General features: G+C 43.6%; 1 protein-coding gene across 5 annotated transcripts; it reads left to right on the top strand.

Moving 5' to 3' along the window:
* The first annotated feature begins 13,101 nt into the window (after positions 1-13,101).
* LOC139542490 (putative nuclease HARBI1) lies at positions 13,102-16,890 on the top strand. 5 transcript variants are annotated; one of them, XM_071347953.1, is made up of 11 exons: positions 13,102-13,477; positions 13,835-13,905; positions 13,993-14,169; positions 14,260-14,321; positions 14,404-14,490; positions 14,578-14,861; positions 14,941-14,976; positions 15,075-15,630; positions 15,700-15,815; positions 15,912-16,023; positions 16,118-16,890. In XM_071347953.1, exons 8-11 carry the CDS (start codon positions 15,309-15,311, stop codon positions 16,486-16,488), a joined length of 921 nt encoding a protein of 306 aa, XP_071204054.1. In that variant the 5' UTR covers positions 13,102-13,477; positions 13,835-13,905; positions 13,993-14,169; positions 14,260-14,321; positions 14,404-14,490; positions 14,578-14,861; positions 14,941-14,976; positions 15,075-15,308; the 3' UTR covers positions 16,489-16,890. The 5 variants fall into 5 exon arrangements, with proteins under 5 accessions (XP_071204054.1, XP_071204053.1, XP_071204056.1 ...); XM_071347956.1 differs by lacking the exon at positions 15,700-15,815 and having other exon boundaries at positions 13,122-13,477; positions 14,578-14,619; positions 14,688-14,861; XM_071347952.1 differs by having other exon boundaries at positions 14,578-14,619; positions 14,688-15,630.
* Position 16,891: the final 1 nt, after the last annotated feature.

Below are 16,891 nucleotides of genomic sequence, written 5' to 3'. Positions count from 1 at the left end.
CATAATCTTTTCAAGCATGTCCATGAATATTCACACACACTCCACATATATGAATAATCCAGTAGAGGTAATTAGTGGTTGCTAAGATGTAAAGATGTAGACATACTTATGGATGCCTAAATGTGCTAGCTACTGTTAGCTAATGAATAGTCTTCAATAGTACAAAATCCATAAAAGTCTTCAATATTTCAGCACCATAGACAGCAGTGGCTGTGAGGTTCTATGGCGTACTAGTCACTAGTATACAGTACTGCTCTCAGCTGTACAGTATTCTCTTCACAGTCAACTAAAATCAGACAACCATTGACCCATAATTATGGACCCCTTTATAGTGACACTACCACTCTGGCTGCTCAGTGTGCAGTGTCACCATCGCAGAGATAGTCTGACTTTCTAATCTGAAAGACTCCAGAAGCAGCTTGCTATAGGGCCACATGGACACTGCACAGTCAACACTCTTTACCACACTCTCTCTCGCCCTCTGTCTTTCTCTCTCTACCACATGTGGATGCTATGCATAATATCTTTAGCAGAGAGGAGCAAGAGGTCCCTCTTCCTCTAGACTACCAGCATACAGGAGAGGAGATATGGCTCAGAGTGGTGACTTCAGACTCGTACTCTGCTGCTGTGCTATGCTGAGGGCGAGTGTAACGGATGTGAAATGGCTAGCTAGTTAGCGGGTACGCGCTAGTAGCGTTTCAATCAGTTACGTCACTTGCTCTGAAACCTAGAAGTAGTGTTGCACCTTGCTCTGCAAGGGCCGCGGCTTTTGTGGAGCGATGGGTAACGACGCTTCGTGGGTGACTGTTGTTGATGTGTGCAGAAGGTCCCTGGTTCGCGCCCGTGTCGGGGCGAGGGGACGGTCTAAAGTTATACTGTTACACGAGGATAAAGCTACTAAGTAGGTGTAGTAAACATGCAATCCATGCAGTATGAAACACTTGGTTTTCAGGTCCACATCACTTTGTCGTACCTTAGTCTCATATTCAATGTGAGAAAGGTGGATTTTGAGGTTTGCAAGTACTATGTACAAACACCCTTGCACAGACAGACAAACACTTCAGTAGGACTTTCTTATGTTTAACCTTCCCCACTCTAAGACACCCTGTCTCCATGACCACACAGAAGAGAGGTGGTCACGGCCATCAACCCTGTTCACATTCTAGCAGGATAAAAACACTTCAGCTTCACCGCTCTCAATCTACACACAAGTCTTATGCTAAACACACAGATCAGGTGACAGAAACACATTTCATGCTGTGCTATTTCAGACAAGCCGTCTTCCATCAAGACAGGTCCTTTTGAAGTCACCTCAGCCAAGTGACAGGGTAAACATAAGGGGGGGGGGGGATACTGATGATGCCGAGACACATCCATTTACACCAGAGGTGTCAAACTCTTTTTGTGCCCGAGGCCGCATTCGGTCTTCAATGAGGTGTGGAGGGCCATACTGAAAATAGTTTTGACTTCCTCGCCGTCAAAACGTGCAAAATATACTTCTATGTTCATCGTTTTTGGAATTTTAGATGCTCCCTGACTGTCTAGCTTTATTTGGGTGATTATCAGTGAGCTGGACCCAGTCAAGAAACTGTATGAATGTAGGTCCATTATAATTTCTACACCGTTGAGTTTGTTTCCCTTCCTCGAATTTGTTTAATTATTTTGTATTTCATTTTTTACTCAAACCACCCGCGGGCTGAATCCGTCCCGCAGCCCGTATGTTTGCCACCCTTGATTTACACACTTAGGAAACAGCTAGAATACATGATGGGTTATGTTTTTCATAAGGTCTGTGTGCATAAATTACTTTGCAGGGGACATGGTATTTTGATAAATATATAGGCTATTCCATGGGGGAAAATGGAGGGCGCCAGTTTAACATTGAAAGACCAAGTCAGATATGTAAATACATCATTTCATATGTATAGGCTTAGCAGGAATCATGTAATGAAACCAGGCAAACAAAAATAAAACGCCTGACTCAAAGATTAGCATGTATCCCCATGAACACACCTGAATAAATAACCACCCACAGAGCTAAGCCAGTGACGCAAACATTAGGTAAATATAGCAGAATTACAGAGGCAGAGAGGAGGGTGGTAGTGGTGGGTGACTCATTCCAAAGCCATTAAAGAGAAAGTACTATCTCGCACTCTAATAAGCTGCTAGCTCTAGTCCAGTTGACATCACATCTGCATCCCAAACACTATTCCCTACACTGTGCACTACGTTTGACCAGAGCACTATAGGTGCACTATTAAGGAATAGGGTGCCATTTGGGGCACAGCCCACATCTTTAGCGGTTGTTGAAACAGCAGCACACAGATGCGGTCTCCAGATAAATAATTAATTGCAGAGGAAGCTGATGCATCCATCCCTCATGCCTTCAAAAAAAGCATTAGTACCAACATCCACCTTTAAACAGTGTTTGTGCTACAGTAGCTATCTGCCTGGCCTGCAACATCTACATAGAACACTGAACCGGTCTATAATTACCACTGCATTGATACCAGTTTCCTTCCAATAACATAGTTATCAGTACACACATGTAAATTACGAACAGGAATAGAAAGATAAAAAAAGAATACAAATGTAATGTTAATTCAGTGTGTTCTACCATTTAGCTTCTGAGCATCCTTGAACAACACTGATCCTACATAATTACAAGCATGTAAATCGAGACAACACTGACAGTGCTATAATTTAGATGGTGTTCATGGAGAGAGAGAATGAAGGAGAGAGCGTGAGGAAGAGAGAGAGAATGAACATTTTAGAACGAGAGAGTATGAGGGGGGAGAAGAGAAAAATATTATGATGCACCCCGACTTCCACAGGACACAGTGTGCTCCACACATAGTGCAGTCAGAACACGAGCAGCATTATGAAAGAAGCAGAAATCATCATCTCCTGAGCAGCCAGCCAGCCCAGCAGCCTCACACAAACTACTAGCTACCGCATAAATAATTCATGATATGAGATCTGGCGGAGCTTTAGTGGAAATTGACTGGGAGAAGTTCAGAGGCTTTTCTCTCTCTCTCGTCAGCTAGTCCTGATGCACTGGAGGGAGGATAATGAGCAGCACTGAAGGGCTGACTGTCTCCCTGTTACACACACTGAATGTAGGTCTGCTGAATGCTAACTACTGTACTGCTTAATTTGGAGATAATGGGGAATGGTGGGTTTTATCTTTTGGATATCAATTTTGTAGAGTGCAGTTATATCATTCTACTTGGTAAATAACTATATAGTATTAGTACAAAGCTAACATTTTCCTGTTCTGATATTCTAAATCTTTGGCTTTATGCCAACAAAGGTAAATGAGGTCAGTGAAGGGCCCATTAGGACAACGAAACAAGGTAGGAGGTACACTGGTGTCATCCATTAGTGAAACATGAGCCAAGAATCAGGTTAACCTTTTTAACCACAGAGCTCCAAAAAATGTACAATGTGAAGTAGATGAATCAAGATGTTGTGGATTTGGACTCATTCACTGTACAGTCGTGGCCAAAAGTTTGAGGATGACACAAATATTAACTTCCACAAAGTTTGCTGCTTCAGTGTCTTTAGATATTTTTGTCAGATGTTACTATGGAATACTGAAGTATAATTACAAGCATTTCATAAGTGTCAAAGGCTTTTATTGACAATTACATGAAGTTGATGCAAAGAGTCAATATTTGCAGTGTGGACCCTTCTTTTTCAAGACCTCTGCAATCCGCCCTGGCATGCTGTCAATTAACTTCTGGGCCACATCCTGACTGATGGCAGCCCATTCTTGCATAATCAATGCTTGGAGTTTGTCAGAATTTGTGGGGTTTTGTTTGTCCACCCGCCTCTTGAGGATTGACCACAAGTTCTCAATGGGATTAAGGTCTGGGGAGTTTCCTGGCCATGGTCCCAAAATATCGATGTTTTGTTCCCCGAGCCACTTAGCTATCACTTTTGCCTTATGGGAAGGTGCTCCATCATGCTGGAAAAGGCATTGTTCGTTACCAAACTGGATGGTTCCTGGATGGTTGGGAGAAGTTGCTCTCGGAGGATGTGTTGGTACCATTCTTTATTCATGACTGTGTTCTTAGGCAAAATTGTGAGTGAGCCCACTCCCTTGGCTGAGAAGCAACCCCACACATGAATGGTCTCAGGATGCTTTACTGTTAGCATGACACAGGACTGATGGTAGCGCTCACCTTGTCTTCTCCGGACAAGCTTTTTTCCGGATGCCCCAAACAATCGGAAAGGGGATTCATCAGAGAAAATGACTTTACCCCAGTCCTCAGCAGTCCAATCCCTGTACCTTTTGCAGAATATCAGTCTGTCTCTGATGTTTTTCCTGGAGAGAAGTGGCTTCTTTGCTGCCCTTCTTGACACCAGGCCATCCTCCAAATGTCTTTGCCTCACTGTGCGTGCAGATGCACTCACACCTGCCTGCTACCATTCCTGAGCAAGCTCTCTACTGGTGGTGCCACGATCCCGCAGCTGAATCAACTTTAGGAGATGGTCCTGGCGCTTGCTGGACTTTCTTGGGCACCCTGAAGCCTTCTTCATTACAATTGAACCGCTCTCCTTGAAGTACTTGATGATCCGATAAATGGTTTATTTAGGTGCAATCTTACTGGCAGCAATATCCTTGCCTGTGAAGCCCTTTTTGTGCAAAGCAATGATGACAGCACGTGTTTCCTTGCAGGTAACCATGTTTGACAGAGGAAGAACAATGATTCCAAGCACCACCCTCCTTTTGAAGCTTCCAGTCTGTTATTCGAACTCAATCAGCATGACAGAGTGATCTCCAGCCTTGTCCTCGTCAACACTCACACCTGTGTTAACGGGAGAATCACTGACATGATGTCAGCTGGTCCTTTTGTGGCAGGGCTGAAATGCAGTGGAAATGTTTTTGGGGGATTCAATTCATTTGCATGGCAAAGGGGGACTTTGCAATTAATTGCAATTCATCTGATCACTCTTCATAATATTCTGGAGTATGTGCAAATTGCCATCATACAAACTGAGGCAGCAGACTTTGTCAAAATTAATATTTGTGTCATTCTCAAAACTTTTGGCCACGACTGTACATGTAAATACATCAGGTGACCAATAACACTCTAAAACCCATCATGTTCGCCATGGCCTTGTAAAGTTAAAGGGATACTCTGGGATTTTGGCAATGAGGCCCTTTATCTACTTCCCCAGAATCAGATGAACTTGTGGATACAATTTTTTTGTCTCTGAATGCAGTTTGAAGAAAGTTGCTAACTAGTGCTAGCGCAAACGCTAACTAGAGTTAGCGCTATGACTGGAAGTCTATGGGTAGCATGCTAGTATGCTAGTAGATACCAATAGACTTCCAGTTATTGTGCTAATGCTAGTTAGCATTGGTTCACAAAACTCTCTCTAACTTCCTTCATACTGGACACAGAGACAAAAAAATCCTGAAGTATCCCTTTAATGTACCGCTATATTCATAAACCATACCACTAATGACATTCAGTTAATATTTAGGTGAGGGCTACATAATTCACACACAAGTCCTATGGGACCTTATCAATAAAAAATCCCTACCTATGTATGCAGTGGCACCAGCAGGATATGTTCCCTAAAGTTCTCCCTGACAGTCCCAGATCCCTAGAGACAGACAGACAGGAGTCAATTAACAGCTGGCCTCAGGCTACTGTCCCCAATGTCCGCGTGAATCCACAGGATCCAGGGTGAGAATGGGATTTCCAAGGACACGTCCCTGCAGCTGAGCTCATAGGGAAAGTGCATTTTAAAGAAGCCTTTGTTCCTTTAAGGGGCCAGATAGTTTCAGTTTATTCATGAGGATGTTCTATGCGGGTTTCACAATGCTTTTAAAAAAGAAAAAGAACATGGTGACATTAAGTAATAACAAACAAAATTCTGTTTTGGAAGGAGCCACATTGTCAACAGGAAAATCTTCCCACACAGTGACAATGATGATGACGATAATGATGTTGCTGAGCTGAGCCATAACGTAACTATGTTAAAAATAATAGAAGACAGTCTGTTTGGAGGGAGTGTCAGAGTAGTGCGAACCCACTCTCTCTCCTCCTGAGTGTCCATACAGGCTCCCAGTGCCAACACAGAAACAGAACAAGGAGAGCAGAGCAGAGTCACTCATCTGGAAGCATAAGGGATGGAGGGAAGGAGTAAGGGATGGAGGAGTGGTGGTCGATAAGGTTACTGGGTAGATTGGCTTAGGGGAGAGATATTTCAGAAACCCTGATATGCAGTCACTGTATTCTATTAGCTCCTCAGGAAATAGAAACTCAATTTAGGCAATAGTGAATGCACTTGTTACCCCAAAAGGACAGCCTTGCCCAGGGAAGGTTTGGGACCACAAAAATATTAACTCATCATGAGGGGCCACAGTTGCCAAACTAATTTTATGCAATTCTACAAATTTTGCCATGGGGTGGAGAGGAATGTTTGCAGTATGATATCCGAGTGAGACTGACTAACAAAACCGATTGTAGCCCCTGGGCCGGTAATTCGACCATGATAACAAGTTTGGATAGATGGCCACTAAACGAACTTAGCAATCTAAAAAATATCAGCTGACATGGGCTAATTGACTGACTATCAGTGACTGACATAAGAGAAAAACTGCTGATGCACAACCAAAATTGTATATTCTACTATTCTACTTGTGTATTCTACTATTCTACTTGTGTATTCTACTTGTGTATTCTACTATTCTACTTGTATATTCTACTATTCTACTTGTGTATTCTACTATTCTAACTAGTTAAGACCCCGATCCCTGCCCTAGCCAAAGAGACACATGATGTGCACTTTGTTATTTCATTAAAAAGAAGCCTCTCTCTAATTTAAAATTGCTTGGTTAAATCAGGTCTGGATAGCTTAATTCCTAGATGATAAGATTTAGGGAAAAGAACGATCTTCTTTATGCAACCAGTGTTGCCACCTGGTGCTCCTGGAACTGATGTGTAGACTTCCCTGAGGACATAGGGTTATGGAAAGGGTCAGACATGCAGTCAGCCCTGCGGCCACACAGAACCATGACACATATACTGAGTGTAAAAAACATTATGTACATCTCCTCTTTCCATGACATAGACTGACCAGGTGAATCCAGGTGAAAGTTATGATACATTATAGATGTCACATGCTAAATTAATTTCAATCAGAAGTGGAGGTGACAGGTTAAAGAAGGATTTTTAAGCCTTGAGACAATTGAGGCATGGCTTGTGTATGTGTGCCATTCAGAGAGTGAATGGCAAGACAAAAGATTTAAGTGCCTTTGAACGGGATATGGTAGTAGGTAGTAGGCGCACCGGTTTGTGTGCTGCTGGGTTTTCAGTTTTCCGTGTGTATCAAGAATGGTCCAACACCCAAAGGACATCCAGCCAATTTGAGTCAACATGGGCCAGCATCCCTGTGGAACGTTTTCAACACCTTGTAGAGTTCATACCCTGACGAATTGAGAACAATTTCTGCGATAATTAGATACTCACTCTTTCTTTCACTTGGATTTCAATCCTTGCCAAGAGAGGAAATCACAAATCCAACTGTCAACAGCGAGATACTGGGGAATCTGTTTTTATACGATGCCAAACCAACTGCCAACCGACACAGTGGGCCAAGGGGAACACTGTACTGGCAGCCCATTACCTATGCTGGAGGGTCAACCTGGGAAAACACACACTGCTCAGCTCTGAAGCAGCCTGAAGAGGAAACATTCAGGATGCTTCCCAAATGGCACCCTTTTCTCAATATAGTGCACTGCACTTTGTAGGGAATAGGCTGCCATTTGGGACGCAGGCCCAGTCAGGAAGCTCTTCACTCTGAGTCTCACAGAAAGAGTCTCACATGGTCGTCATGGATCGATAGACACTGAGACACACAGAAAATGTCACATCCAGAAAATGCCACATTTTCTTCGGTCCTATACATTGAGTACAATTATCCATTGCAGTGTATGGAAGGAGACATTAAGTAATTTAGTCAAGGAAACGTGTCCTACAGTGGCGTGTATTCATGGATGCCAAGGGAAGTGTTACTCCCCAGAAAATGGACCAATAAATAGTTTTCAAAACATAAAATCATGTATATTTCATCTCTCTGTTTCACAATTTTCGTTCAATTCGCAAGAGGCTGAATGTACTGTATCTCACAGGAGAAAGCATCCGAGCGAGCGAAATAGCGCCCCTCTGTCTCTCTACGTGTAGGCCATCTATCTGATGTTGTCTGGTCCAAACAAGTATGACATTGTTGCCTTCCCTAGCATTGAATGCAAGTGAAAACTATTTATCTGGCCTCCCTTGACAAAAAAAGTATAAAACATTAGCCAATCAGCGTTGAGCTAAACTAAGCGAACTGTTGTTATCCTCCGGTGGCTAGTTACTGTAGCCAGCTAGCTAAAATTAGCCCTTTCTGAAATTAGCCATGGATGGAGATAGGATTTGGATTTTTAAAATTGTATTTATTTTTATTTAAATTTTACCCCCTTTTTTCTCCCCAATTTCGTGGTATCCAATTGTGTTAGTAATTACTATCTTGTCTCATCGCTACAACTCCCGTACGGGCTCGGGAGAGACGAAGGTCGAAAGCCATGCGTCCTCCGAAACACAACCCAACCAAGCCGCACTGCTTCTTAACACAGTGCGCATCCAACCCGGAAGCCAGCCGCACCAATGTGTCGGAGGAAACACCATGCACCTGGCGACCTTGGTTAGCGCACACTGCGCCCGGCCAGCCACAGGAGTCGCTGGTGCGCGATGAGACAAGGATATCCCTACCGGCCAAACCCTCCCTAACCCGGACGACGCTAGGCCAATTGTGCATCGCCCCACGGACCTCCCGGTCGCGGCCTGCTGCGACAGAGCCTGGGCGTGAACCCAGAATCTCTGGTGGCACAGCTAGCGCTGCAATGCAGTGCCCTTGACCACTGCGCCACCCGGGAGGCCACGCCTAATGATTTTATAACGCGATTCTGATCCAACCTTTGTTGTGCCCCTGGCCTGAGAGGATGGAAGTTCAATATGTAGCTAGATGTACAGTAGAAGGCTAATGTTAACTAACTAATGCTGCCCATGAATGAAAGTTTGGCTAGCGAGCAAGCATTTTAGCCAGGTAGGCTAGGACAACAAAAAATAAAAGTGTGTACTGTATGACAGAGTGATAGACCGTTTCATCAACATGAAAGAGAGGAGGATGACATTGTCGTTTCTCAACAAGTAGGATGAGTCAACATATTTTTCTACTTACAAGAACGCGCACACACACACACACACACAGAAATCAGAACCATGAGGCTCATCATATTTAGCTTACGTTGATTGGTGATTTGTTGAAGTTGAAATGGTGCTGGAATAGTGGAGGCCGCTCCTGTTTTCTTTGCAACTTGCGGTAACTCTCTGGTTCTAAATCAATAGTTGTTTAGTGGTCAGAAATTCCCGGAAAATGCACTTGCTTGATCATGCTGTAGGTCATGTAACTGTCTGTTACTGTACATGCAATATGCTTCACTGAACAGAGGTTGCTGTCCGGCGGTGTGGTTGAATTTACTCTGCCCCTGTGTCTTCTTAATGTCTCGGCATTTAGGCCTATATATCACAATTGCATATGTAACGGTCGCAAGGCAGTTTCCTCCTGATTATTTCTGCTGAGATACAGGCCTACAGGACAGTGCCGTTATTTGGCCTGGGCTTCCGGGGCTTTTTTTTAAAGGTGCAATATGCAGAAATTGTTCCAACATTTCCTGGTTGCTAAAATTTGAATAGTACGCCTAATTTCAGTTTATGTGACAAAACAGGCAATGTACAGTGTAGATCATCATTGTACCATCTAAACTGCTGTGAAATATACTTTCACTAACCAAAATATTTTATTTTCAGCTGTTTGAAGTTAAGAACGGGAAGAAAATACAGAAAATACATAGGCCCTTAAATTGTGTCTTCAAATGTTATGTCTAAAATTCTCACATTAGCTGGTAGAACTGACTAAATGAAATGAATCATAAAGGTCTTATATTATATATTATTCAATTCTACAGGTATGTTTTTAGGCTCATGGCTCTATTTTCATGTAGCCTTGGGGCTATGTAGCTTCTTCTCTGTAATGTTTGGAATTGTGTTTATCTTATGCAGACACTTGAATTGTTCTTTACAGTTGAGTTGCCCTAGTTGTGTCAGTATACAATAACTTTAAAGAGCAATTTCCCCTAAAAACCAACTTCTCATTTAGAAAACAGCCCATGTTGCATCAATATGAGTCAGAAACATTTATTCTACTGTTAAAATTGACTACACAGTGTAAATAGGATCATTTGTGTCACAGAGTCAGTCTCGTCCAAAACAGAGTTTGTGAGACTTTACGTCGTGACTGCATCACAACGTAAATGAAGGTTGGATTTGTTTCAATCCTGCCCATATGCCCACAGCTGGCAGCACACAAGTAATCATCAGCAGTGCAGCTGCAGGCGACCCTATCGTCATGCCTGTGGTAAATTTGGGTTGACTTTAAATATCCCTATGGGGCTAATAAGGGACCGTTGGTAAATTACACAATGTACATGGGACAATATGTTAAAATTTCAATAGCTCCAAATGTCAATGACTTAAAAACCTCAAACCAACGATAAATTGTAGAAATTCATATAAAATATTGAAAACATTTAATGAGACAACGAAAAGATATTGTCCCATTTACATTGTGTAAGTTATTGACGGTCCCTAACATAGCCCCGGAGAGTCAGTCAGGTTGCACACCAGCAGGCTGAAGCTAATTGGCTAAATCATTTGGCTAACTCTTCCCATGTGCGAACACACACACACACACGAGACACCCACATCAAATCACACCCCGAAACCAACTCACGTTTGAATTCAGTCATGGTCGCTAGCATTTCTTAATGAATCAAACCTAAAACATGCCAAATCAGGAAGTGCAGTCGCCCTTTTAAACAAACTAATGACATGTTGTACCTCTACCTTCTACGTTGGGGATGAGCCCAGGAGGAAGACAGATGAGAACAGCAGGACAGTGGAGCACTTAGAACAGCAGCAGCCAGGGGCAACTTCTAGGGATGAGGATGATTTAGGTGACCCAGACACCGGCCCAATACAAGTTAAGCTACCCTAGTATCCCCTTGACCGTTTTGGATTGAAAAACTAAAGAGACACACCAGATACAGAGAGTAGATGATGGAAAGAGACACCAGACAAGACAAAGAGATAGCAACAGAAGATAAGGATATGATGGAGAGACACCAAATAAGACACAGAAAGTGGCACAAGAGATGGAGAGAGAACAGAGGTGGATTGAGCACACATTAGACTGTATCACTTCAAGCTGTTCTATAGATTCTATTTCATTTTATTTATTTGCACAAATTAAAACAGGTGAAATACAGACAGTGAAAAAGTAAAACATGGTTTACAAAGAATTTACAGGTGAGGTGAAAAAGCCTTTAAAATAACTATTAAAACAATTGTTTACTTTTACACGTTTTACAACCAGGGCAAGACGAGAGAGGAGGATAGACAAGAGACAGCAACAGAAGAGGGCAGACACGAGGGACCGCAACAGACGACATAGAGAAAGTGATGGAGAGAGGCAGAGTAGGAGTGAGCACACAACAGACTGTATCACTTAAAGCTGCTCTATGGATTATAATTACTGCACATCTAATCTCTCAATGTTAATTTCAAAGTGCACCAGATTCATGCATTTAGCTGTTGAAATTAATTTTGCCAGGGGAGGATGCCCCCGGACCCCCCAACTGGCTTTGGTGAACATGATGAATGGCCTATAAGCCAGTTTAGTTCCATGATGTACAGCCCCTGTCAGCTCCATGACAGGGTCAATTCCCTTAGAACAGCTGAGACAAGGAGAATATCAATCAATACATCATACATGTCAGAGGAGATAACCTACGCATCAATTTAACCGACACGGGACACAATTAAAAGGCTAATGTGAACAACACATTCTGACAGATACACATTTACATTACATTTACATTTAAGTCATTTAGCAGACGCTCTTATCCAGAGCGACTTACAAATTGGTGCATTCACCTTATGATATCCAGTGGAACAACCACTTTACAATAGTGCATCTAACTCTTTTAAGGGGGGGGGGGGGGGTTAGAAGGATTACTTTATCCTATCCTAGGTATTCCTTAAAGAGGTGGGGTTTCAGGTGTCTCCGGAAGGTGGTGATTGACTCCGCTGACCTGGCGTCGTGAGGGAGTTTGTTCCACCATTGGGGTGCCAGAGCAGCGAACAGTTTTGACTGGGCTGAGCGGGAACTGTACTTCCTCAGAGGTAGGGAGGCGAGCAGGCCAGAGGTGGATGAACGCAGTGCCCTTGTTTGGGTGTAGGGCCTGATCAGAGCCTGAAGGTACGGAGGTGCCGTTCCCCTCACAGCTCCGTAGGCAAGCACCATGGTCTTGTAGCGGATGCGAGCTTCAACTGGAAGCCAGTGGAGAGAGCGGAGGAGCGGGGTGACGTGAGAGAACTTGGGAAAGTTGAACACCAGACGGGCTGCGGCGTTCTGGATGAGTTGTAGGGGTTTAATGGCACAGGCAGGGAGCCCAGCCAACAGCGAGTTGCAGTAATCCAGACGGGAGATGACAAGTGCCTGGATTAGGACCTGCGCCGCTTCCTGCGTGAGGCAGGGTCGTACTCTGCGAATGTACACCATATACACCAGCTGGGTAACTACAGAAAGAGTCTTGGGGAATTAAATCAGGGAAGAAAATGCCTCTGCTATTGAGAGTTCTGCTTGTGACAGCTCCTCCTTATATTGGTTTACTGGCAGGCAACTTCCTAAACCACACCCTGATGTATGTGTTTTCATCAAGTTGTTGTTGTTTACATTCCTCTGACACTAATGCTACATGCAATATTTTTGCAATGTAATTTCAGAAAATGTCCTTGAAGCATCTACAGTAATAGTGGAATGATAGTGTTTCACAACATTTTACCCCCACAAATATTTTGCTCCATACCAAATTGCATTCTAATGGTGCAGCCTTCTTATTGGTCAACAGACTGGCTCTTGTTGTCAAATTGACTGGGGCCAACAAATCTCTTGTTGTCAACTCAACAACAGGGGCCTGTTGCACAAAAGTAGAATTAAGACATCCGGGATAAATGACTCAGCTGAGCTCAATGAAGCCAAAACATGTGCGTCCAGGCTTAATTGGTTGCACAAAGACCAAGCCAGGATGAGCAGACACGGATTCATTAAGCCAGGTGAAACCAATCCTGGATAGGTGCGCGCTCACGACTCACTCAAATAGACCCCGCCACAGATCACAGATTAACTGATTTACCATGGCAACTAGAGCCGCGTACTTTTCCCCGTCGGAAGCACAAATCCTCATGGAGGCATACGAGGAGGTAAAAGATATAATTAAGAAGAAAGGCAACACCGCCACAGTGATAAAGCAAAGAGAAAAAGCGTGGCAAAGTATTGCAGACCGCCTGAATGCGTAAGTAGTGCACAATTACACACTCACCGCTCCGCTGAAACATCACAATTACAATTCAAATATTTAATTCACATCTCCAAAAATGCAGTTGTACTGTAATTATGAAACGGTTAAATTTTTAATTGAAATGCACTGCAGATATGAGTGAAATTGTGTAAAGTAACTCCATCACACTGTATAAAGCTATGATAAATTTTTTGATATTTTTACTGAAAACAAGACAAAAATACCAAGTAATTTTTTGCAGTGTGACTCCATTAAATGTGTGTGTGTGTGTGTGTGTGTGTGTGTGTGTGTGTGTGTGTGTGTGTGTGTGTGTGTGTGTGTGTGTGTGTGTGTGTGTGTGTGTGTGTGTAGATTAAACATGAACGGGCCAAAACGGACATGGCAGCAGGTCAAAATCAAATACAAGAACATTCTGCAGAATGGTATGGTCCCTGACTAATATTTAACAAAGCACAAGCATATATTGTACCCAGAAGGTGCCTGCTCACACATTGTCTGTACTGTTTTAGCAGTGAAAAAGAATACCCACAGACAAGGCACGGGTGGTGGGTCACCAAAGGCTGACCTTACCCCAGCAGAGGACATGGCCTTGGAGCTAAATAAAGGCAGGCCCGTCTTAGAGGGGATCCCTGGGGGGAAAGAGACGAGCATAGGTTCCTCCCAAGATGCCACCCGCTTCATTCAAGGTATGTCCTTCCATCTCTACATGGGATACAACCACATTCATATTGAATCAATTTGGACTGTCTGACTTTGGTTTACCTATTGCCTTGCAGTGTCTGGCAGCACTGTGTTCCTGTTAGAGCCACCAGCACAAGCACCAGACGATGCTGATCCAGTGAGTACTCCATCAAAGGCATACTGTAGGCCTGGCATGTCTTGTCTACTAGCTTCAATATGAATCCGATTAAATGTGATAGGGTGAAGGCCCCAGTGCAGCAGCAACAGCACATGATGGAGACGATGATGAGGAGGAGACCATCTCTCTGGATTCCAGAAGGCATGAGGTATCATGTTAAGACTGTGAAAGTACTATTTACTCTACAATGGTGAGGAGTCCTCATCAAAATCAAAAAATCTAATTTCTTTTACAGGACCCAGATGCTATACAGTGGGAAAACCAGCCTGGCAACATAGTGCGTATTAATAAAAGGACACCACATCCTGCCAAATTCCAGCTGCGCTAATTGTATTGTGTTCACAGAGCTCACAAGCTATCAGAAAGTTGTATGGCAACCACCTCCGGCGCCAAATAGAACTGGCAGACATAGACATTCAGTACAAGAAGAAAAAGATGGAAAATCTTGCACTGGAGTCCGAAATAAAAAAGAGGACAATTAGGAAACTGGACCTTGAAATAAAAAAACTTGAGAGGGAGGTGAGATATGCCTTCAATGTACACTGTATGCTAACTGTAACACAAATGTATTAATCATTATTTTTCTTTCCTCCCCCAGCTCCAAGAAGATGACACAGCTCAAAATAAAAATTAGGTATATTCTCGTAAAGTCAAGTGAGCCATGACATATGAGCTCTTATTGTGAGCACACAGGACGGTGGCATCTTTCTAAGTTTTTTTTAATTTTCCCAGCAATCAGTACAACCAAGTCATCGTTATAAGGCATCGCCCTCTTTTGCCCACCCCCCCAGCACCAGGTGTGGCCACTAGCCTATATGAAGGCCCAAAATTGTGTGTTCCTTTCTGCTCTGACAATGGCATGCCCATTCGTGCGAGATGTGGTGGATGAAGAAGCACTTGTGCTGAGGAGAGCCTTCAGGCGAGAAAGGGTCTTCAGGGACCGGTTGGACCCACTGGCCTTCCCTGATGACCATCTATATGAAAGATACAGGTTTTCTGCAGATGGCATCAGGTATCTATGCAGACTACTGGGTCCCAGGGATTAAGCACCGCACTGCACGGAGCCATGCACTGAGTGTGGAGCAAATGGTTTGTGTGGCCTTGCGCTTTTTTGCTAGTGGAGCCTTCCTGTACTCAGTGGGGGATGCAGAACAGCTGAACAAGGCCACAATTTGCCGCACAATAAGGAGTGTGTGTCTGGCTATCAAAGCATTAGCAGATGTCTTCATCTCCTTCCCTGGCCACAGAAGACTCTGTGACATCAAAGAGGAGTTCTATAGGATTGCAGGTAAGAGGATCTACAAATTACAGGACAACTGTTAACACATAGTAGGATACTCATTACTTTGTGTGACAGGTTTCCCCAATGTCATTGGTGCAGTGGACTGCACACACATAAGGATAAAAGCCCCCTCAGGTGCCCATGAGGCCGATTTTGTGAATAGGAAATCCTTTCACAGCATTAATGTTCAGGTGAACATAACTTTTTGATATTGTCCATTGACGAACACTCTGCATTGCCAGTGATGTGCATTGATTGGTGTAATATTCCTCATCTTATGATTTCAGATGGTCTGCAATGCTGACTGTGTGATCAGCAATGTTGTGGCAAAATGGCCTGGCTCAGTCCATGACTCCAGAATCTTTCGGGCCTCTGAAATCTATCAGTGCCTATCACAAGGTAAGCCACACAACCCCTATTTATAACCATCATGGCTGTGTCAAGAATATCACTGTGTTTATGAGGTAGTAATGATGAGATTTTGTGTTGACAGGTGAATTCTCTGGTGTGTTGCTGGGAGACAGGGGGTATGGCTGCCAGCCTTTTCTCCTGACACCTTTCACAGACCCCCAGGAAGCACAGCAGGCCTACAACCATGCCCATGCCAGGACCCGGGCCAGAGTTGAAATGACCTTTGGCCTCCTGAAGGCACGCTTTCACTGCCTTCACAAATTAAGGGTCAGCCCTGTTAGGGCATGTGATATTACTGTGGCTTGTGCTGTCCTCCACAATGTGGCCTGCCTGAGGAAGGAGAGGGCCCCCAGAGTGCCACCAGCCATGGACTGGGACAATCCGGCAATCTTCCCTGATGACGACAGTGGTCGGCTGCTGAGGGACCAATATGTGTTGAATTATTTTAGTTAGTATGTGTGCTTTCAATTTTGGTTAAATATGTCCTGCGGTGGCAGAGGAATTTGGTTTTTTTTGGGTTCGTTTTTTGACGAATTTGGCCTCTTATGATGTTTGTGCGGTATACTGTGTGTAATACAAGGCTGCAGGGAGGCTACTGCATCCATTCATTTGTCTGTTCAGTTGATGTGTATGGATTTGTCCTGCATTTATTTTAGTGTGCAGACATGCAGGGTGTGTTATATACAGACCTTTGAATGTGTATGTATCATTTTGTATAATATGCTTGGATTCTGTGCTTTCCATCTTGTAGAGTCACTGTGACTTCAGTTTCGAAAGGAGCTGATGGTTTACCTGCTTTGTTTTGTCCTTATTCAATAAAGGAACATAATGTTACACATTGTGTTTTTATATTCAT

This window comes from Salvelinus alpinus, chromosome 17, assembly GCF_045679555.1.
Source record: "Salvelinus alpinus chromosome 17, SLU_Salpinus.1, whole genome shotgun sequence".
Classification (NCBI taxonomy): domain Eukaryota; kingdom Metazoa; phylum Chordata; class Actinopteri; order Salmoniformes; family Salmonidae; genus Salvelinus; species Salvelinus alpinus.
This window is presented reverse-complemented; position numbering and strand designations above follow the sequence as displayed.

Bases quoted from the DNA above. Each gene is read 5' to 3' on its own strand.
- LOC139542490 (XM_071347952.1), top strand. From the start codon at position 15,309: ATGACCATCTATATGAAAGATACAGGTTTTCTGCAGATGGCATCAGGT. The intron at 15,631-15,699 runs GTAAGAGGATCT...TTTGTGTGACAG, and splicing joins GGAGTTCTATAGGATTGCAG to GTTTCCCCAATGTCATTGGT. The intron at 16,024-16,117 runs GTAAGCCACACA...TTGTGTTGACAG, and splicing joins CTATCAGTGCCTATCACAAG to GTGAATTCTCTGGTGTGTTG.